The 23,341-nt window shown below is 48.0% G+C and overlaps 1 protein-coding gene across 4 annotated transcripts in view; it reads right to left on the bottom strand.

Annotated features, from left to right (window-relative positions):
• Window positions 1-23,341, bottom strand: part of cfap43 (cilia and flagella associated protein 43) — an 87,438-nt gene that overhangs the window by 2,378 nt on the left and 61,719 nt on the right. The window contains exons 22-37 of one of the 4 annotated variants that reach the window (XM_033034190.1): window positions 22,978-23,094; window positions 22,160-22,363; window positions 21,334-21,540; window positions 20,542-20,631; window positions 18,802-18,882; window positions 17,347-17,472; window positions 14,887-15,006; window positions 13,311-13,418; window positions 12,130-12,216; window positions 10,935-11,023; window positions 9,834-10,032; window positions 5,973-6,085; window positions 5,420-5,579; window positions 3,804-3,968; window positions 3,263-3,343; window positions 1,865-2,018 (exon numbers count right to left, since the gene is read on the bottom strand). In XM_033034190.1, coding sequence (XP_032890081.1) covers window positions 1,865-2,018; window positions 3,263-3,343; window positions 3,804-3,968; window positions 5,420-5,579; window positions 5,973-6,085; window positions 9,834-10,032; window positions 10,935-11,023; window positions 12,130-12,216; window positions 13,311-13,418; window positions 14,887-15,006; window positions 17,347-17,472; window positions 18,802-18,882; window positions 20,542-20,631; window positions 21,334-21,540; window positions 22,160-22,363; window positions 22,978-23,094 — 2,101 coding nt within the window. The remainder of the gene's footprint in view (window positions 1-1,864; window positions 2,019-3,262; window positions 3,344-3,803; window positions 3,969-5,419; window positions 5,580-5,972; window positions 6,086-9,833; window positions 10,033-10,934; window positions 11,024-12,129; window positions 12,217-13,310; window positions 13,419-14,886; window positions 15,007-17,346; window positions 17,473-18,801; window positions 18,883-20,541; window positions 20,632-21,333; window positions 21,541-22,159; window positions 22,364-22,977; window positions 23,095-23,341) is intronic. The other 3 variants (XM_033034191.1, XM_033034192.1, XM_033034193.1) reach the window with 3 other exon arrangements.

Genomic DNA, 23,341 nt, shown 5'->3' with positions numbered 1-23,341 from the left:
ATTGAAAGTAGGCATGCAGGTGCAGCAGGCAGTGAATGGTATGTTAGCTTTCATAGCAAAAGGATTTGAGTATAGGAGCAGGGAGGTTCTACTGCAGTTGTACAGGGTCTTGGTGAGACCACACCTGGAGTATTGCGTACAGTTTTGGTCTCCAAATCTGAGGAAGGACATTATTGCCATAGAGGGAGTGCAGAGAAGGTTCACCAGACTGATTCCTGGGATGTCAGGACTGTCTTATGAAGAAAGACTGGATAGACTTGGTTTATACTCTCTAGAATTTAGGAGATTGAGAGGGGATCTTATAGAAACTTATAAAATTCTTAAGGGGTTGGACAGGCTAGATGCAGGAAGATTGCTCCCGATGTTGGGGAAGTCCAGGACAAGGGGTCACAGCTTAAGGATAAGGGGGAAATCCTTTAAAACTGAGATGAGAAGAACTTTTTTCACACAGAGAGTGGTGAATCTCTGGAACTCTCTGCCACAGAGGGTAGTCGAGGCCAGTTCATTGGCTATATTTAAGAGGGAGTTAGATGTGGCCCTTGTGGCTAAGGGGATCAGAGGGTATGGAGAGAAGGCAGGTACGGGATACTGAGTTGGATGATCAGCCATGATCATATTGAATGGCGGTGCAGGCTTGAAGGGCCGAATAGCCTACTCCTGCACCTAATTTCTATGTTTCTACACCTGACTCCTGAAGAGTGTTTCTGATCTGTCGGACAGGTGTTTGGGGATTTTTCTTTATTATAGAGAGAATTCTTCTGTCATCAGCTATGGAGGTCTTCCTTGGCCTGCCAGTCCCTTTGCGATTAGTAAGCTCACCAGTGCACTCTTTCTTCTTAATGATGATCCAAACAGTTGATTTTGGTAAGCCTAAGGCTTGGCTGATGTCTCTAACAGTTTTATTCCTGTTTCTCAGTCTCATAATTTATTTGACTTTCACGGTGGTGCAGCGGTAGAGTTGCTGCCTTACAGCAAATGCAGCGCCGGTGACCTGGGTTCACTCCCGACTATGGGTGCTGTCTGTACGGAGTTTGTACGTTCTCCCCATGACCTGCGTGGGTTTTCTCCGAGATCTTCGGTTTCGTCCCACACTCCAAAGACGTACAGGTTTGTAGATTAATTGGCTTGGTAAATGTAAAAATTGTCCCAAGTGGGTGTAGGATAGTGTTAATGTGCGGGGATTGCTGGTCGGCACGGGCCCGATGGGCCGAAGAGCCTGTTTCCGTGCTGTATCTCTAAACTAAACTAAACTTTGGTCCTCATGCTGATAAACAGCATAAACGGTGATGGAAAGACTGGAGGAAAGACTAGGTGCTGAGAGCTTATACCTACACTAAGGAGGCATTTAAACATTCCTGAGCAATTACAAACACCTTTGAAGCCATATGTCCCGAACATTATGGTGCCCTGAAATGGGGGGCCTATGTATAAACACAGCTGTAATTTCTACATGGTGAAACCGAAATGGATAAATGTAACCTTTAATAAAATCTGACAATGTGCACTTTAACCAAATGTGATTTTTTTCTATTACAAATCTCAAATTGTGGAGTACAGAGGCAAATAAATAAATGATGGGTCTTTGTCCCCAACATTATGGAGGGCACTGTAAATGCCATTTTAACTTCAGGTTCAAGCCATACCATGTCAGTGATACCATGTCAGCCATCTCACGTCAAGGACAAAGTTTTCTTCTCAATTTATTTGTATGATCTCTCTGAGGCCAGGTATACCCTTCTACTGATGTCAAGGATCAGAAGATGTTTGTGTCTGACTGATGAAGGGTTCAGATATAATGGGTTCTGACCCTTTTGCCTTTTAAATTCCCCACTCCAACAACCAACAGGGCCTGATGTCAACTCACCTGTCATTTCCTGGATGTGCAGTCTCTCACTGACAGAGATGTGCTGCTCCTTCAACAGCTGATCCATTGTCTTGAGATCCCGCTTCAGCTGCGAGATCTGCTTCTGCAGCTTTTTGATGCTGTCTCTTTTTTGGAGCAGGACTCTATCATGAAACTGCAGAAAATAAAGTACAAAGTTAGACAAATATTGACAATACTTTAGGAATCCAGTTGAGAACATTCACGCGAACAGATTTTAAGAGTCACACAGCAGGAGACAGGCCCTTGCAGTCCACACATTCCATCAGCTATCAAATCCCAACAATACTACGAAGGAAATAGGCAACGTTTCGGGCGGAAACCCTTCTTCAGGCCCGAAACGTTGCCTATTTCCTTCGCTCCATAGATGCTGCTGCACCCGCTGAGTTTCTCCAGCTTTTTTGTGTACCTGAGATTCAGTACTGATTAAGTTTCTATCTCTTCTAGTTATGAGTTTTGAATTGGTACTAAGCTAGTTTGGGATAAACTGCTTTTGATTTGGCGCATATCAAATTACGGTCAATTTATAGAGAATCAAAATCTAAAGTTGTTTTAACTGGATTGGTCTTTAAAAGAACCAAAGTGGTAGTCTGAATAACAATGTTCTATGAATTGTGCATGGGAAGTTTTCGTTGGACTATATTTTATTTTCATGGCTGTAGTTGTGGTGTCTGCCTCATACATATTTAGAGATCTGGGCATCACCGGCAAGCCTAGTTGCCCTGACTGGTTTGCACAGGCATTCCAGAATCAACCACATTCGTGGGTGTGGAATCATGTACAGACCAGACTGGGGAAGACAGCAGATTTCCTCTTCTGAAGGGCATCCGTGAATCTTGTGGGTCTCTAAGGCAGGCCACTAGTGTTGGGGGTGATCAATGTTCACGAATAGTTGCTTAAGTTCAGTAACTGAATGAGCTTCCTCAGTTGCAGTGCTGGGATTGAACTCTGGATCATTGTTCCAGATCCTGGCATTGCGGGTGCAGCAACCTACCACCATCACTGTGCATCGGGCTTCTCATTCTGGAGTTACGAGCCTCATCCTGTTCAATTGATTGTAGATGTAATTAGTCAGTCTCTGTGAAAGGAAGGCCGAGGGCCTTAATGATAGGGCTGTGTGGCCCTGTGGCCCACCATGCCATGCTAACCTTTTTGCCCATCTACACTAACCCCATTTGCCCATCACTTGCCCCACAGATGTCCTGTGTGGTGAAGTTTTTCAGCTCTAGTAGCTGCATAGTGGAGGGGCCTTGTTCTGGCTGCAGGAATGTTCAGTATCAACCCCAGTCCAAGCCGCCCTTGATCCAGGAACTGTCTTTGGGTTTTGTCTACTTAATGAGGTCATCACCAGATTTAATATCAAGGCTTTGAATCGCTTACCGTTTCCTGACCATCCACAGATCGCTCCATTACCATTATGTGATCAGTGACTCGAGCTTCGTAATTATCCTCTCTTAAATACTAGGAGATAATTAAATAGATGACGTTAGCTGTGGAGGACTCATCTGTGCAGCCCTCTGGGAGTAGATGGGACACCTACTGTGCAACAACACTGAAATATAACCACATTTCACCTGGGGCCCAGCACCTTAGCTTTCACTCCCATTTGGCCATTTTTCCCCATCCCTGTCCCCGAGTCATTCCCTCCACGTGACTGTCAATAGAGCTCTACCCCGCCCCCACCCCCCACGATCGTATTCAGGATTCCCGTGGTAGATGTCCCTACATGCCGGATTTTCTAGTTGGTGATTGTCCACACATGATGGGACTCTGTGTTGGAATGTCCCAGTCCCGGGCTCCCCCCCAGCGAACGTCCCCAGGAACCACACTTCCCTCCGCAACTGGAGCCTGGGGTCTCCGTGTCAGCTGAATGTCCCAGTCCTGGAGCTCCCATCCCCTGTCGTTCCCAGTCACACATTACCATTTGTGCCTGTCTGGTGATCGTGAATTTGAGGATGTCGCGTATCTTGTTGTGCAAGTCATCCATTTGCATCAGCATCTTCCTGTACTCCCACTCCAACTGGACAATTCCTTTCTTGAAATCCTTGCATTCCACCATGATCACCACCTTCTTCTCTCCTAATAGCTAAACATCAATAAACATTGATCACACCTAAGACCCAGACTCACCTGTCCACACTTGACCCATTTGCTCATCTTTCCCCACTGCGATCAGTGTAGCCCGACTCCACTCAGTGGATAGAGTCTGTGCTATCCTGTGGGAATTGCCCCGTCCTTCCTTGCTTGTTCCCCCCTGCCCCATGAATCCACACCTCATTCACTTTGGTTCTTTTGCCAATCACTTTCATTCCCTGACAATTAACCATTCCACTAAAGGAATTAACAAAAAAATAAAAAATAAAAACCTGCAGATGCTAGAAATATGAAATACAGTGCAGGAAACATTCAGCTGGTAAGGCAGCGTCTGTGGAGAAATCACCACAGTTAACATTTCAGATCAGTGAGCAGAGGACAGATGCAATACAGTCCAGCATTTAGTTTGTTCCTCTAAGCAGTCTGTCCATCTCATCCACGATTGTACACGCCCCATCAGAAACCCTTGGCACCTCCTCAGTTGTACAGAGAACAACCCCAGCCTCTTCAGTCCATCTACATAATTGACATCCCTCATCCCTGGAATTATTAGTCACCAATTCTCTATACTCACATCTTTTGTATTATGCAGCACCCAGAACTGAGCACAACACTCCAATAGTGGCTGAATCAATGCTTGTAAATGTCTCTCTTTACAACCTTCCATGGGTTTCAATCTTGATGACAAGCTTGTTATTTTATCAAGCTGCCTTTAAAAGTTTAAACACCTCTCCAACTGCATTCATTTACCTCATTATTTGTTCAACAACATTATTAAGTTCGCTCTGCACGATATGCCTTAAACCAGCCAGTGCTGGCGTTGCTTAATCAATCCACATTTGTCCAAGTACTGCTTATTCTGGCCCTGATTACCATTTGTAAAAGTTTCACCAATGCCCAAGTTAAATTGACGACATGTAATTTCCTGGTTTATCCTTGCACACTTGTTCACTAAAGGCGCATCACTTGCAGTTCTCCAGCCCTCGGAAACTGCCCTGATACAAGCCAATGTCTCGACAATTTTCACCCTTGGTGCTGAGGATCAATCAGGAATCCCAAAACCATGACTGACATGCTTCTTCTGGTAAGTGGATGAAGAAAATAGAATTGGGGTAAGGGTGGGTGAGGGTGTAGTTCAGAAAGAGACCAGCGGTGATCTGACAGAGTTGGGACAGGTTGGGGGGAGCTGAATAGTCTCCGGTTCTGATGGCCATCACTGCAAGCACCCCCAACAGATTGGACGGTTATGGGATGGTGCTCACAACTCTGACAACAGCAGACTAGCAGGACGCAGCTGAAAGCAAAGTCTCCCACACTGTTCCCTGACTGTGCCCCTCACACCAGTGCTCAGACTGCAAGCGTCCCGTGGTTCAATTTAAGCCTGCTCCTTCCAGCAGAGCAGGAACTGCACTGGGTCTGAGGGCTTGCTGCCCCTTTCCTTACCTGAATGGTGTTGTTCAGGTCCTCCACCACGGCCTTGTGCAGGAGGATGGAGTTGTTGTATTCGGAGATGAAGTCGTCACTCGTTACCTCTACCTGGCCCTGCTTCAGCACCAGCTGCACCATCAGGTTCATCTGGAACTGTGACTTGATCTCACACAGACTGCTCGTAACGAGAGGAGCAGAGAGAAGGTTTGTTAGAAAGGATCACCTGGGGTTGAGAATGAAAGTCCTAGTGTCCGCATCTAGGATAGAGGTGTCAAATATAAGATGGCATAGGTTTAACATGAGAGGAAGGAGTTTCACAGGGGATCTGAGGAATAAGTTATGCTGTGGTTGATATCTGGAACCCGTGGCCAAAGGTAGTGGGGGTTGGTACAATGACAACATTTAAAGGGCATTTGGATAGAAACGACTTGGAGGGATATGGGTCAAATACAGGCAAATCAGAGTTCAAGCAGGCATCTTGGTTGGCATGCAGGAGTTTGGCCAAAGGCCCCTTCCCCAACAGGCAGTGTCCATGATAACTGTCTTAGAGTGGCATGGTGACACTGACCTGCTGATGTCTTGTGTGTAATTGGTGATCATCTGGTTGCAGTGCTCATCCTCCTCAATCCTCTTCTGCAAGAAAGTCTGCATCTCGGCAAGGGTCACAGCCTTCAGCTTCACCTGAGAGCAGAGAGACAGATTGGGGGAGGCCGCCGAGAATGCTCCCCGGTGCTTCTGAGAACAAGGAGGGGCCTGGCGGGGAATGGGCCACCAAAAACAAAGAGTGACCGTCGGGAATCTAATGAATAGACTCACAACTGTGTCAGCACTAGGTACGTGGCGACTCTTTACATATTTTGTTATTTTGTATTGTATACAAAAACAAAGAATGTCACTGTATCTAGGTCCATGGGTCAATAACGTATAATTGACAGCCCAGGGCTGCACATAATACCAAGTAACCCAGAGCAATACCAGGCCTTGAGGTGAATCTGATCTACCTGGTGTGTGTCTTCCGTTCTCTGCATTGGCTTCAGCACTGGCTGATGAACTGGGATGATCGGCAGGAAGATGGTATCGATATTGGTTTATTATTGCCAAATATACCGAGAAACAGTGAAAAGCTTTGCTTGAATCCTATCCAGTCAAATCAAACCATACATGAGTACAATCAAGCCACACACAAAGCTAAGGGGAAAATACCAGAGTGCAGAATATAGTGTCAGTGATATAGTGAAAATGCAGAGAAAATATGCATGACAGCAACGAGGTAGATTGGGAGATGAGGTTTACACCTTAATTTATGGGAAAACTGTCTGATAATGGTGCGGAAGAAGCTGTTCCTGAATCTGATAGTATGTGCTTTTAAGCTTTTTTTGAGTCTGAAGAAGGGTCTCGACCCCAAACGTCGCCTATTTCCTTCGCTCCATCGATGCTGTTCACCCGCTGAGTTTATCCAGCATTTTTGTCTACCTTTGCTTTTAAGCTTTGGTATTTTCTGCTAGGGAGGAGAAAGACTGACCGGTGTGTGGGTAGTCTGAAGAAGTGTCTCAACCCGAAACGTCAACCATTCGTTCTCTCCAGAGATGCTGCCTGTCCTGCTGAGTTACTCCAGCTATATTGTGTCTACCTTGTGGTCCTTTCATTATGTTGGGTGCTTTCCTGAGGCAATGTGGCGTAGATGTGTTTGATGGTGGGGAATCTGAGAGGATGCTTTCTACGGTAGCAGTTGGTAAGATATCAATTTCTACAGATAACATTCATATCAGCAAATGTTAGCACCAATGAATCAGTAAACTGGTCTAACGACATCCATGTTCTCCAGGGATACTTCCCAACCTGCTGAGATACTCCAGCCCTTTCTGTCCTTCTGTGAACCATTCGGTTAGATCAGTAGGTGCACACCAGGTGGGTAAAACATCTTGGGTGGCTACTTCAGAGAAATAATGTCAATGCAGAATTGTAACTATATTATTTTTTGTTATTTGCACTATATTTGTTATTTATTGAAATTTTTCCTGTTATGTACAATGTTTACATATTCACATATTCTGTTGTGCTGCAGCAAGTAAGAATTTCATTGTCCCGTCCAGGACATATGACAATAAAACACTCTTGACTCTTGTAAATCAGTATTTCTAAGCTGCTGACACAAGATGGGGGAGACAATGGCAGAACATGATCAGAGAAAGGATGGCGGATGTAGAAAGAACGGAAGGTATACTGGCGTTACTTGTGGTAGATGATCATGAAGAGAAACCTGGTGTTTTAATGGTGAGAGGATGAAACTCATTCCCCAGTTAATTGGGGTGTTTAAAATCAAAATTGGAAGCAATCTTACAATTTATTTAATGATGCAATTTGAATAAATGGCATTTAAACGGTTAAATTACAACATTTCATTTAATTAAAACATGGCATTAATTAAAATTATGAGCAGCTATGAATTAGATGATGGCTTAATCTTAGACCTGGAGATAAGAGGTTAAGGCTTCTGGATATAAGGAGAGGAGGAATGGGATTGTTCTGCTGAGAGTTGGCAAGGACTTGATGGGCTGAATGGCCTGTGATGCAATAAGTAAGGACAATATGTGACATCGCCGTGAACTGTAATGTTATTCTCTGCTTCCTTGTTCCAGGAGGAAATCCCTCCTTCCTATTGATCTTATTAAACCCTTTGAATGTAATTACATTACCCTGTAATCTTCCACAATTAACAGCCTCAAACTTTCTCCCTTTGATGCATATATACAGGTGAACCTGAACAGACATCCAACATGTTTGTATGTGTGATGCACTGTTCAGGTTACCAGTGAGCCCGTTGGAAAGCCAGTGGATAACCCCTGTCCTCATGCCTTTTACCCGTCTGCCACAGTGTTTCATGCCTGCGCTCGGCTGATTCTGACTATCTACCCTCTCTCTGCATCTCAGCATGTTATACACATCTATCAGCCTCCTTCGCCCCAGGGAAAACAAGCCCAGTCTGTCCAATCTCTCCCCATAACTAAAGTCCTCCAATCCAGGCAAGTTCCTGGTGAGTTTCCCCCACACTCTCTCCAGCACAACCACGTTCTTGCTATTATGTGGTGAACCACACACAATACTCTGTGCAATCTAATCAGTGTTTGTAAAGTTGCAACGTAACAACCAAACTTTTATATTCTGTGCCCTGACCTATGTCATATGCCTCTGTACCCCTCCGCTCTTTAATGTCCCCTGGCATTTATTCTACTTCTCCTACCTTAATTTGAATTCCCATCTGACAACACTTCATGCAACTTTCCATCTGATCTATATGGCGCCGTAGGCTTAGACAACTTTTCACAACAGCACCGATGTTTGCGACATCTGCTTAGTGACCACATGTCCTATCCACACATCCGAGTAGTTAACCCGTAACGTAACAAACAAGGGTCGCAGCACCGATCCCTGCAGAACTCCACTGTGCACAGACTTCCAATCAGAAAAGCATCTTTCCACCTCCTATCATCAAGCCCATTTTGGAACCTATTTGCCAGCTCTCCTTGGATACCATGTGCCTTACCCTCTGGACCAGCTTACCATGTGGGTCCTTGTCAAATGTGGAACAGCATCCCTCTTCCCATTAAAACAGCCCCCTCCATCGACTCCTTTAAGTCGAGACTAAAAACTCATCTCTACTCCCAAGCCTTTCTTGACGTCCTCTGAGCGAGGGCTATATTATATGTATGTAGTGATGTTTGTATTTAATCTATGAACCACTGTTGTTTGTTATACTATTCTTATACCAATGTAAAGCACTTTGGCTAACAAGAGTTGTTTTTTAAATGTGCTATATAAATAAAAGTGACTTGACTTGACTAAAGGCATCATGTATCGATCTGGTCTCCCTTCCTACTTGCTACAGAGGGACTACAGCGAAGGTTTACCAGCTCACCTGGGATTGTGGTTTATTGCATGAGAGGAGACTGGAGCTACTGTCAAGAGTTTAGAATGAGATGTGATCTTATGCACAAATTCCTGCTGGCGTTGGCAGGGTGGACAAGGGCAGATGTTGGCCAGAGCCAAGAGTAATAGTAACAGAATAAGGGGTCCGTCATTCAGGCCAGAAGAGATTTCTTTACTCAGAAGTGGTTAATCTTTGGAATTCTATGGGTGGGACAGATGTGCGGTTCGGTAGCTGAGCACACACAAAACCCAGACTTAAAAGACACTCGGATAGGCATAAGGATAGGAATCCTTGAGAGGGATATGGGGCAGTATGTGGGAAAATGGGACCAGCTTAAATGTGGCATCTTGATCGTCATGGATGAGTCGGGCGGAAGAGCGTGCTGAGTTGTAGAGTTGTTACTGTGCTGTGCGACTGAGTGATTCTGTTTATGAGGGGATACAGGAGGGAGTACAGGGGCCCCTGTCTGCCCTCTGCTTCCCCGGGGAATTCTCGTCTCACCTGGTGCTCGCTCTCTATCTTCATGTTACGGATTTCACAGAGCCGCTCCCACACCGCTTGGTCCAGGTGCTCGGGCTTGAAGCGAGTTGTGTTCAGCTCCTCCATGGACGACAGGAGGTTGACGTGTCCTTCGCTGGCCGACTCGGACCAGTAGCCAAAAGGGTTGGCTGTTGCCACCTGGGCTCTCTTCGTCTGCATCCTGCCCACAGCAGAACAGCACAGTAGGGGATGCAAACCACTGCCCATCTCCAGAGCCCCTCGGAGCCTGGGACCCCCAAACATAGCCCGAATCGTCTTCTCCCACACGGAGCCTGGGGCCCCCACACGGAGCAGGGGGCTCCCAGACTGAGACCGGGACCCCCATGCGGAGCCCGGTACCTCCACAGGGACCAGGACCCCGCCCCCCACATGGAGCATTGGACCCCCACGCTGAGACCAGGACCTTCACACTGAGACCAGGACCTTCACACTGAGACCAGGACCCCCACACTGAGATCAGGATCCTGCCCCCCCACATGGAGCACTGGACCCCCACACTGAGACTAGGACCCCCACACTGAGACCGGGACCCCCACACTGAGATCGGGACCCCCACACTGAGACCGGGACCCCCACACTGAGACCGGGACCCCCACACTGACACCGGGACCCCCACACTGAGACAGAGACCCCCACGCTGAGTCAGAGACCCCCACGCTGAGACTGGGACCCCACGCTGAGACTGGGACCCCCACACTGAGACTGGGACCCCCACACTGAGACTGGGACCCCCACACTGAGACTGGGACCCCCACACTGAGACTGGGACCCCCACACTGAGACTGGGACCCCCACACTGAGACCGAGACCCCCACACTGAGACCGAGACCCCCACTGAGACCAGGACCCCCACGCTGAGACTGGGACCCCCACAATGAGACCGGGACCCCCACACTGAGACCGGGACCCCCACACTGAGACTGGGACCCCCACACTGAGACCGGGACCCCCGCACTGAGATGGTGACTCCACATACCAGGGCAGAGTCGTGCCGGTTGTGTGTGCTGGTGTTGCCGTGCTTTACGGTGTGCCATGTGCTACCCTGTGCTGCTGTGTACTCACTTGGGTCGACGTTTATATATTTTGTAGAGCTGGTCGACCATTGCAGCATTGACATCAAAGAACTCCTTCCTAAACCCACGTTCCAGGAGCTGAACAGAAGCAGAGGGGACATGTGTTAGAGGCTGCAGGAAGGGAGGAACAGGCTGGAGGTGAGAGGTATGGTGGGGCTGTTGAGGAGGAGACTTTGCCTCTGCTGCCGACATATCATGCCAGACAATGAGAAATGAAAAGTATTCATTCTCGAGATTCACCATGTCGGAGTCCTTTCCCCAGGGTCCTGGGAACAGCTCCCGTCCCTGGACCCAGCGCGAAGATCATAAGGCAGAGGAGCAGAATTAGGCCATTCAGCACATTGAGTCTACTCCGGCAATCGATCGTAACTGATCTATTTTTCCCTCTCAACCCTATTCTCCAGCCTTCTCTCCAAAACCTTTGACATCGTAAAGGGCCTGATCCACGAGCATGCAACTCCATGCGGCAAGCGCGACCTAACGTGGTCGCTTGAGCTGTACGGCCTCGCGGGGCCGGTCCCACTTCGATCGCCGGAGCCGTATGGAGTTGTGCGGAGCTGGTCCCGACATCGCGCAGGGCTCCGCAAAACTGACTGTGTTCAAACATTCCGCGCGCCAACGGCCTGCCGGCCCGCAGCCGCATTGAGGCCGTACGCACCGCCTCGATGGGCGTGCGCAGCGTCTCGACGCCATACGCAGTATCTCGACGCCGTACGTCAGCACGAACTTCCCGCGGACTTCGCTCGAACTTCACGCCACTCACTCGACCTCCGCGCGGCCCCTGCTTCCGGTTTGGCGCGCTCGCCGCATGCAGGTGCATGCTGGTGGGACCGGCCCTGTACGGGGATCACTCGACCTCCGCGTGGCCCCCACATCCGGTTTGGCGCGCTCGCCGCATGCAGTCGCATGCTCGTGGGACAGGCCCTTTACTTATCAAGAACAAATCAATCTCCACCAAAAATACCCAATGCCTTGGCCTATACCGTCGTCTGAGGCAATGAGACAGCAGTGAGTGACACACCAGCAGTAATGAGATAGGTCACTGGGCTGCGTCAGAAATGATGCCTCTGGTCCCCTGCAATGTACCTGCAAGCCCTGGGGCTCTGGGGCTGTGTCACCCACCAACCCCGACCCCGCGGCCCATACACTCAGCTCATGAGCTGTGAATCTTCCAAGTGCTTTACCCTGTCTTCAGCAACCAGATCGTCGTAGGTCTCTCGGAACTGGTCCACCATCATCTTGGTGTCTTGCATCACCTGAGCCTTGCACCCCTGGCATTGAGAAAAGGGAACAGGTTTACTTGTGGGGAAGGCAGGTTCCAGTAACCGAGCCCCCCGCATGCTGCTAATTGTGTCCTCTCGAGAGATGATCCAGGCAAGGCCCATTGCCATGGGCAACAGGCTGCAGGGCAGAGCCCTGGGGATGGCACCTGAACTCACCCTCAAAGTGCCAGGCTGTCACCTTAGCAGCGAACAGCACACAGGCCATGCACTGTATTAGTGTAAGATTGAGCAGCACGCAGAAGACAGTGCTAAGTCGAGGACAAGGAGGGACACAAAGCAGGCGAATCAGGAGTTTAGAAGGAAAGTACCACATGTGAATAAAATGGAACTTGCTGCATGCAGGGTGTGGAAGGATGTCATTAAGATGGACAAGGTGCAGCAGAGATTCCCCAGGATGTTGCCTGGCCTTCGGGGTTGGGTTATTGGAAGAGGTGGGATAGGCTGGAACTTTTCTCTCGAGCGTACGAGGCTGAGGGGTGATCTTACTGAGGTGTACAAGATCACGAGGGGCATGGATAAAGTCAACGCTCACAGTCCTTTCCCCTGGGTAGAGGATTCTAGAACTAGCGGCCACAGGCTTAAGGTGAGAGGGGATAGGTTTATGAGGGCAATTTTTACACAGAGTGTAGTCTGTATCTGGAATGAGCTGTCAGAGGAAGCTCGCGAAACTGATCCTCATAACTCTTCTCCCTCTAGCCCGGGCCCTTTAGTCCTGGCAGCATCCTTGTAAATCTTCTCTGCACCCTTTCCAAGTTAATGACCTTGCTAGAGGGAAGGATATACGTGGAAGGGGGACAGGGCATAAATGTGTGCAGTGGCTGCCTGCCAATGGTGATGGTTGATACTGGAGTGGAAATTGGCCCAAATTGGCATAGTGGATAAAAGAGTTGGCAAAGGCTTGAATGACTTTTGCAATGGTGGGAATGCAGCTGGAATATGCTTGCATTGTTGTAGTGTGCAATTGAGCAGAGACTGGCTCCGTTTTGGGACAGCAGGAATCAAGTGAGCATTGTGACAGTGGAGAAAGGATAGGAGGAGCTGTCTCAGGTGAGGGTCTGGACTTGATCTTGTTGCTGTCGTACCACACAGCTCTTCTGCTCAGCCAGCAGGAAGTTGAGTTGAGCGTTCCGGTTCTGTACTTCCTCCTCTATCTGCAGTGAGAAGAGCAGGTTGCAGATCTTCAGCTCCTCCTGTAAGCAGAGTGCTGGTTAGTCACGGACACAATGATCACTGCAAGGCGCGCTCTCTCTCTCTTTCTCTCTCTCCTGGGCTCTCACTGTCAGCACTGGGCTCTCACTGTCAGCACTGGGCTCTCACTGTCAGCACTGGGCTCTCTCACTGTCAGCACTGGGCTCTCACTGTCAGCACTGGGCTCTCACTGTCAGCACTGGGCTCTCACTGTCAGCACTGGGCTCTCACTGTCAGCACTGGGCTCTCACTGTCAGCACTGGGCTCTCACTGTCAGCACTGGGCTCTCACTGTCAGCACTGGGCTCTCAATGTCAGCACTGGGCTCTCACTGTCAGCACTGGGCTCTCACTGTCAGCACTGGGCTCTCAATGTCAGCACTGGGCTCCCACTCACTGTCAGCACTGGGCTCTCACTGTCAGCACTGGACTCTCTCACTGTCAGCACTGGGCTCTCACTTGTCAGCACTGGAATGCTCTCCCTGTCACAATGGGCTCTCACTGTCAGCACTGGGCTCTCACTGTCAGCACTGGCTCTCAATCACTGTCAGCACTGGGCTCTCACTTTCAGCACTGGCCCTCTCACTGTCAGCACTGGGCTATCTTCACTGTTCAGCAACTGGGCTCTCCACTGTTCAGCACTGGACTCTCTCACTGTCAGCATGGGCTCTCACTGTCAGCACTGGGCTCTCTCTCACTTGTCAGCACTGGATCCTCACATGTCAGCATTGGGCTCTCTCTCACTGTCAGCACTGGGCTCCTCTCTCTCACTGTCAGCACTGGGCTCTTCACTGTCAGCACTGGACTCTCTCACTGTCAGCACTGGGCTCTCTCACTGTCAGCACTGGGCTCTCACTGTCAGCACTGGGCTCTCACTGTCAGCACTGGGCTCTCACTGTCAGCACTGGGCTCTCACTCACTGTCAGCACTGGGCTCTCTCTCACTGTCAGCACTGGGCTCTCTCTCACTGTCAGCACTGGGCTCTCACTGTCAGCACTGGGCTCTCTCTCACTGTCAGCACTGGGCTCTCTCTCACTGTCAGCACTGGGCTCTCACTGTCAGCACTGGGCTCTCACTGTCAGCACTGGGCTCTCACTGTCAGCACTGGGCTCTCACTGTCAGCACTGGGCTCTCACTCACTGTCAGCACTGGGCTCTCTCTCACTGTCAGCACTGGGCTCTCACTGTCAGCACTGGGCTCTCTCTCACTGTCAGCACTGGACTCTCACTGTCAGCACTGGGCTCTCTCTCACTGTCAGCACTGAGCTCTCTCACTGTCAGCACTGGGCTCTCACTCACTGTCAGCACTGGGCTCTCTCTCACTGTCAGCACTGGGCTCTCACTGTCAGCACTGGGCTCTCTCACTGTCAGCACTGGACTCTCTCTCACTGTCAGCACTGGGCTCTCTCACTGTCAGCACTGGGCTCTCACTCACTGTCAGCACTGGGCTCAGAGAACAGACCGAGCAATTACCTGGTAGATAATCATCTCCGTTCGCACTTTCTTTTCGAAGAGTTTGTTAACTGTGTCGTCAAATCCATTTGTTGTTTCTGCGATGGACGCTTGCAGTTTCCTCAGCTCAGACTCCAGGGTCTGTAAGACAGGCAAGCAATCAGCTCTGCCTCACCACAACCTATATGCTGCCAGACATATGTACACAGAAACATACAGGTGTTTCCGCACCACATATAGACTGTCACACACGTAGCCTAACATACAAATTACTGACACACAGGTGCTGATGTGTATATATAAACACATGAACACACAGACACACAAACACACAAGGACACAGGCATGTTTGGAATCAGCTATGCTATGGTTTGGAATCAGAACCTCTGTCGGGAGCTGAGCTCCATCACCCAAAACATCAGGTCTGATTGAGGCCATACAAGAGACTGGCACAATTCTTGTCGTTACAGTTCAAACCATGTCCTCTCTCCCTATCCTTCAGTGCCTTGGCCACCTGAATAATTCTTCTTTGAGTTTCCAGTCCCAGTCCCAATTCCATTTCTCTCCCATTTTCCTTCATGCCATCTCTGAATTCTAGTAACCTTAAAACCCAGCCCATGCTCTCCTTAGCCTCCATTTAACACTTCCTTTGTGGACTCCATATCATATTTCTAAAGACTCTCATCTTGTTACTACCATCGGGAAGAAGGTTCATGAGCCTGAGATGAATTTATAATGGGAAACAAGGAAATGGCAGAACAGTTAAATGAGTACTTTGGTTCTGTATTCACTAAGGAAGACACAAACAATCTCCCAGAAATACTAGGGGACCGAGGATCTAGTGGGAGGGAGGAACTGAAGGGAATCCACATTAGTCAGGAATGGTGTTAGGTAAACTGTTGGGACTGAAGGTAGATAAATCCCCAGGGCCTGATGGTCCGCATTCCATAGTACTCAAGGAGGTGGTGCTAGAAATCGTGGATGCATTGGTGATCATTTTCCAATGTTCTCTCAACTCTGGATCAGTTCCTGTGGACTGGAGGGTAGTCCACTATTTAAGAAAGGAGGAAGAGAGAAAATGGGGAATTATAGACCAGGTAGCATTACATCGGTAGTGGGGAAGATGCTTGAGTCGATTGTTAAAGATGTTATAGCAGCGCATTTGGTAAGCAGAGACAGGATCGGTCAAAGTCAGCATGGATTTATGAAGGGGAAATCATGCTTGACTAATCTTCTGAAATGTTTTGAGGATGTAACAAGTAGAATGGATAAGAGAGAGCCAGTGGATGTGGTGTATCTGGACTTTGAAAAAGCCTTTGACAAGGTCCCTCACAAGAGATTAGTGTGCAAAATTAGAGCACATGGTATTGGGGGTAGGGTACTGACATGGATAGAGAACTAGTTGGCAGACAGAAAGCAAAGAGTAAGAATTAACGGATCCTTTTCAGAATGGCAGGCAGTGACAAGTGGGGTGCCGCAAGGCTCGGTGCTGGGACCCCAGTTATTTACAATATATATTAACGATTTAGATGAGGGAATTAAATGTGACATCTCCAAGTTTGCGGATGACACAAAGCTGGGTAGCAGTGTGGGCTGCAATGAGGATGCTATAAGACAGGGTGACTTGGATAGGTTAGATGCAGTATAATGTGGATAAATGTGAGGTTATCCACTTTTGTGGCAAGAACAGGAAGGCAGATTATTATCTGAATGGTGTCAGATTAGGAAAAGGGGAGGTGCAACGAGACCTGGGCGTGCTTGTACATCAGTCACTGAAAGTAAGCAGCAGTGAAGAAAGCTAATGACACGTTGGCCTTCATTGCGAAAGGATTTGAGTTTAGGAGCAAGGAGTTCCTACTGCAGTTGTACAGGGTGCTGGTGAGACCGCACCTGGAGTATTGTGTGCAATTTGGGTTTCCTAATTTGAGAAAGGATATAGTTGCTATTGACGGAGTGCAGCGTAGGTTCACCAGGTTAATTCCCAGGATGGTGGGATTGACATATGATGAAAGAATGGAGCAACTGGGTTTGTATTCACTGGAATTTAGAAGGATGAGAGTGGATCTTATGGAAACATGGAAAGGATTAAAGGATTGGACAGGCTAAATGCAGGGAAAATATTCCTGATGTTGGGGCAGTCCAGAAACAGGTTTCACAGTTTAAGAATAAAGGGTAGGCCATTTGGGACTGAGATGAGGAAAACCTTTTTTACCCAGAGAGTTGTGAATCTGTGGAATTCTCTGCCACAGAAGGCAGTGGAGGCCAATTCACTGGAAACCAACTCACTTTCAAGAGTGAGTTAAATTTAGCTCTTAGGGCTAACAGATTCAAGGGATATGTGGAAAAGGCTGGTTTTAGATAATCAGCCATGATCATATTGAATGGCGGTGCTGGCTCGAAGGGCCGAATGCCCTACTCCTGCACCTATTTTTCTATGTTTCTATGTTTTCGAAACCTTCAATCCAGCCATGCTGGTGTTACCTTCCTGTACTTGTCCTTCTCCTCACTCAGAGCCTGGTCCTTGATGGTGTACTCCTTGGCTTGCCTTATTTGCTCTTCATTCCATTCATAGTCCGGCATTACCATGAAGAGCGGTTCAGCAATTTCCTAAAAGGAACCAGCGGAAGAGATGACCAGTCAGCAACATAATATCCAATGTTTTCTCACCCTGCGGGATCCCCTCAGGTTTATTTTAATTTCCCACACGGCAGAGAAAACAATACTGATGTGAGGTGGCTCGTTACCATCCCCAATAACATAGAAGAGTACAGCACAATGTCTGTTCCGAATATAACAAGACCAACTCATCTATCTGCACGTGATCCATAACCCTTCATTCCCTGTATATCCATATTCTTATGCAACCATGAGGAGGGATTCAAGTAGCAAGAAGAACCAGTGATTGAGATTCATAAAGTCATACAGCACAGAAACAGGCCCTTCGGTCCAACGTGTCCATGCCGACCACAATGCCCCATCTATACTAATCCCACTGCCTGTTGTTAGCCCATGTCTTTCTAAACATTTTCCATCCTTTCTATATTTTGCCCAAATGTTTTTTAAATGTTGTTATAGTATCTGCCCCAACCATCTCCTCTGGCAGCTTGTTCCACACACACACCACCCTCTGTGAGGAAAGAAATGCCCCTCGGGTTCTTATTAAATCATCCGGTCTCACCTGAAACCTACATCTGTTCTTGATTCTGAAGAGGGATCTTGAGCCAAAATATCACCCATTCCATCTCTCCAGAGCTGCTGCCTGAGCTACTCCAGCTTTTTGTGTCTATCTTGATTTCCACTACTCTGGATAAAATAATATGTGCATGCCCCTTATCAATTTCTCTCTTATTGATTAATTATGTCTCTGTACCAATGCTTCCAGGCAACCCTACCCCTGAAAACCACTTCAAACCAGTGCTGTAAGTAACCCCTTGTTATCGTTTGTCTGCATCTGTACTGATTCCCCCACCTGCTTGGATCAAGATTCTTCCTTCGTATTGCCTTTATTTTATTATTCTAACTCCCACCATCCTTTTCCATTTGACTATTTTTAGTAATTTACCTTGAAATATCAATAATTATCAATGTCTGGTGCCATGATTTCTTCACAGCGATTGAATCAAATCCATTGATCTCTTTGCCATCGGCTTGTCACGTCAAGTATTGTGTCATCATCTTTAATTTGTACACCATCCATGTGTCTTTGGTTTGACTTTGCATACACCATTACTGATGGTACTACTCACTTATCCCAATTTGATCAATAGCCATGTCCTGGTCCTTTGGATCTATAACCTTCCCCACACCCTGCACCACTTTTTTTTAAGCCTCATTTATGGCCGTAGGCATTCCGTTAGTAGCGCCACTGCCAGTCCTGGGTGACCGCGCTCACACACAGGACGACGGCCGGCAACGCGCAGCCGCTGAGACTCGCACCATTTTCAGGATGTCTGACTTCTTGGCCTCGAGGACTCCCCCCATCATGTCCATCAGAGCGCGCTCACGCCAGTTGTCAGCCTGGGGAAAGAGGGAAGCAGGGTGAGTGTTATAGTGAATAAACAGGGGAAACAGTAACACCCGCATGTCCAAGGCACATACTTTGGAGCTGACTGTACAGTATACCCGGGTTAAAGTTTTGAGATGAATCCCGGTTGACAGGACAGGTTGGCAGACACAGATACAAACATAACCAGGCAACAGACCATGACTATTGAAAGCAACAGGCACCAAGTTCAATGCTGATGGTTCAGGATTCCGCTAAGATCTGAGCTGTACACATTCAAAACCAAGTCGTCCTGATCTTTGTTTAAGAAGGAACTGCAGATGCTGGAAAATCGATGGTACACCAAAAAATGCTGGAGAAACTCAGCGGGTGCAGCAGCATCTATGGAGAGAAGGAATTCCTTCGCTCCATAGATGCTGCTGCACCCGCTGAGTTTCTCCAGCATTTTTTGTGTACCTTCCTGATCTTTAACTGGCCACTTTGCTTTTCACTGTTCTTAACTTTAGAGATACAGCATAGAAACAGGCCCTTCGTCTGCATCGACTAGCAATCACACTCTTCATTAGCACTATCCTACACTCCAGGGATTGTTCACAATTTACATAAGTCAATTAACCTACAAACTTGCACTCCTTTGAGGTATGGAAGTGAACTCGAGCACCTGGAGAAACCCTACGCCAGAAGGTACAAACTTCATACAGACAGCACCCGTAGTCAGGATCGAACCCGGGTCTCAAGAGTCAATAGTGTTTTATTGTCATATGTCCTGGACGGGACAATGAAATTCTTACTTGCTGCAGCACAACAGAATATGTGAATATGTGTAAAGCAGCAACTCTACCGCTGCACCACTGTTCTCAGGCCATATTTCTTACTGTAATTCTTCCCTAAATCTAGAATCACTGGCACATCCCTTCATTTAGTCCTTACCAAAACCATTACTATAAATAAACTTTGCAGTGCAAGCAAGTATTAGCAAATCAAGGGACAATGCTTGAGAGCACGGAGTATAGAACAGCATTTGACTGGTGCTGTGCACCCTGTGTACATATCAATGGCAGCTGTGTGCGTGTCAGTGACAGCAGCAGCTCTGCACTCAGTGCCCATGGCTCACTGTTGGCTCCTGTAGGGTCCGTGAGCGTGTGTTTGTGTTGTATGTGTGTGTGAGCATCTGCACAATGCAGCCTGGACAAAAACAAATGAATCACTCCTGTCTTATACGATTTGTGTGCAAAAAAGGGAGAGCATCTGTGTATTTGTGTGTTCATGTTCACAACACATAGAAGCAGAGTAAGGCCATTTGGCCCTTCGAGTCTGCTCTGCCATTTGATCATCCTTTCAACCCCATTCTCCTAGCTTCTCCCCATAACCTTTGACACTCTTACTAATCAAAACCCTATCAATCTCTGCTTTAAAAATACCTAATGACGGTCTCCACTGCCCGTCTGTGGCAATGAATTTCACAGATTCATCACCCTCTGACTGAAGAAATTCCTCCTCATCCCCATTCTAAAAGTACGTTGTTTTATACAGAGGCTGTGCCCTCTGGTCCTAGACTATTCGTATGGAATAATGTGTGGAATAAATTGCAGAAAAAGGAGAAGGGTTTGCTTTGCGATGGTTTGTAATCACTGTCTTATGATTTTGAGTTGTGGAGCTCAGCAATGGGGTACCTTAGCAAGCAGTATCCGAAGCTGCTCTGCGTTAAACTCCTCCTCGAGCTTTGCCTTCTGTTCCTCTGTGAGGTACCGTTCAGCTGAAATCTGAAGCCAAAGAATTAATGGTAAGGGAAACGGGAATCTTGGAAATCTGAAATCAAAACGCTAAATGTTGGAAATAGCTGGTCAGGCAGCACCTGTGGGGAGAGAAAGCAGTTAACATTCTAATTTTGATAACCCTTCATCAGAATGGTCTGATAATAAGACATTGATCTGAGATGTAAACTGTATTGGTATTTGCAGATGATGCCTGACCCATATTTCCAGCATTTTTCCTTTTTGTTATATTGTTAAAACCTGCGGAGTCTATGTGCATGTGATGCTGCTGCACGCAAGTACCTGTACCTCACTTTACCCTCACCCCCTCTCCACCCTCACCCATACATCCTCGCCGTTCCCATCACACACCCTCCCTGCCTTCACTCTCTCCCCATCCTCACCCTCCCCATGTACTCTACCTCCTCATCCTCCCCCCCCTGCCCAATCTCACGCTCCCCACCCTCACCCCCTCTCTAACCTCGCCCTCTCACCTGCCGCTCCACCTGATGCCACACCTGCTGTGCAGCGCCAGGGAAGGGCAGAACACTTGTGTACATCTCGGTGCAGTTCGGAACAGCTCTGTACAGCTCTCTGCATCTCTGTACAGCTCTCTGCATCTCTGTACAGCACTGTGCATCTCCCTGCATCTCCGTACAGCTCCATAAATCTCTGTGCATCTCTCTCCATCTCTGACGATGCCGGCTTTACCTCTGACTCGAACACCTCCAGGTCCCTCTCGGGCTTCTCGTTGTTACTCATGGTGGGCACCCACACGGCCTCGTCCATGTCCAGCTGCATTATGATCTCTCTGATGCGCACGTTTCTGTCGTTCACTCGGGAGATCTCCACCTCCTTCTGCTTGTAAGTTGCATCAAACTCCTTGTTGAAGTCGGTTTTGATGTTGTGAATCATGTCCTTAAAGCAACAGAAAGCAGAGATGAATATCAGGCCAGACATGGAGAGGTCGGTGTCGTCTCAGCCCACCACACTGGCCATGGGTGGTCAGCTTGGACTGGTGGTGGGAGCGGAGGGTGGGAACAGGTATTCCACGACTGCTGTTAATCTCAGTCCCTCAACTCTGCCTGACCCTCTAGAACTTGATGCATGTGGTGCTCACGGGCAAACAGGGAAGAAGCATGTCCTTCGGCCCTATTCATTCATGCCCCATCTACGCCCATTTGTGTGTGTGTGGCCCATATCTCTATAAACCTTTCCTATCCATGTACCTGTCCAAATGTCTTTTAAATACCTGCCTCTACTACTTCCTCTGGCAGCTCGTTTCATATACCCACCACCCTGTGTTGAAAGGTTGCCACTCAGGTTCCTATTAAACCTTTCTCCCCTTCACATTAAACCTTTTCTCTCTGGACTACACAATGACAATTGACCCACCAAACGGTCTTGTTTCATGTAATCCAGCCTGCTCTTGTCCTGGGTCATACCACGGCGATTTGCCAAAGAGTAACAGCGTGAAACACCATGGAATGGAAGGACTATGGGCTGGCGTTTGAACTACTTGATGCACTTTGCACACCTGCAAGAGGATGATCTGGTTAATCTTCTGATCCTTTGTGTGCAGGTCCAACTGTCTATACAAATATGGGTTCACCAAACCATATAGGTACGTCAGGCTGCCTTTCACGGCCAAGTTCTCATCTTCCTTTGAGTCGTCTTCCTCCGCTTCCTCTTCTTCTTTCTCCTCCTTCTTAGGAGGTGTCTCAACGATGTCCTTCCGAGCCTGCAAGTAGAACGGGGAGAAAGCCTTGTCATTATCACATGGTCCCTCAGTCTGCAGGGCCCTGAAGTCCCACACCACCAGCTTAAGAAACACCACAGCCATTAGGTGCTTGAATCGACCCACGCAACCCTAATCCTACCTCCGCACCCACGGACCACTTCTTGCACTATCGCGGGCTTGTTTTCTTATGGTGTATTTTTGCCCAAATGTCTTGTGTTTGCACAGTCTATTTTTCACAGTCTTGTATAATTTCCGTATAATTTATATGTTTTGTGATGTCTATGTGCCTTGATGCTGTTGCAAACAAGCTGTTCATTGTTTCTCCTGGAGTTCTCGCCTGAGATAGGGCTGGGGCAGCATGGACTGCAGGGAAGGAGAAGGTCAACACAAGGCTAGTTACTTATCAGGGTATGTACAGGCGGTGGAGAGAAATGGACAGGTATTTCTACAATCAAATCTTATGTTAATATATTGGCTCTCTGTTGCAAGGGCCAAGGAACAACGGTGGAACATCCAGATGAGCAAGGTGAAACATCCAGGTGAGCAAGGTGAACGGCTAGAGGTTATGGTCCTTCCAGTGCTGTTGGTGAAGGGGAGAGAGCTGGGAAGGATACCTTCATGTCGATCTGTTCAATTGTCCTCTGACGTGTTATCTGCTTCAGCAAGTCCAGGTCCTTCTTGCTGCGCTCTCTCTTCGAGTAATTGGTCACTGCTATACCTGAATCAAAAGCCTGAGGAAAAGACAGAAACGTCAGAAGCCATTCTGCTGCTCCCATGTGTACACCTGCACCGTACTACCCCTTGTACACTCACCCTCCCCAAATCCCTGCCGTGTGTACTACTCTCTATCCCACACCACACACCCCAGTGCACTCACCCCTCACGTCCCTGCATTGTGTAACTAGGTGTCCATCACCGCTCCGTACATTAACTCCACAGTGTCCCTGACTCATGTAACCAGTTCTCCATCACACAACC

The sequence above is a fragment of the Amblyraja radiata genome, chromosome 15, assembly GCF_010909765.2.
Source record: "Amblyraja radiata isolate CabotCenter1 chromosome 15, sAmbRad1.1.pri, whole genome shotgun sequence".
NCBI classification, from domain to species: Eukaryota; Metazoa; Chordata; class Chondrichthyes; order Rajiformes; family Rajidae; genus Amblyraja; species Amblyraja radiata.
This window is presented reverse-complemented; position numbering and strand designations above follow the sequence as displayed.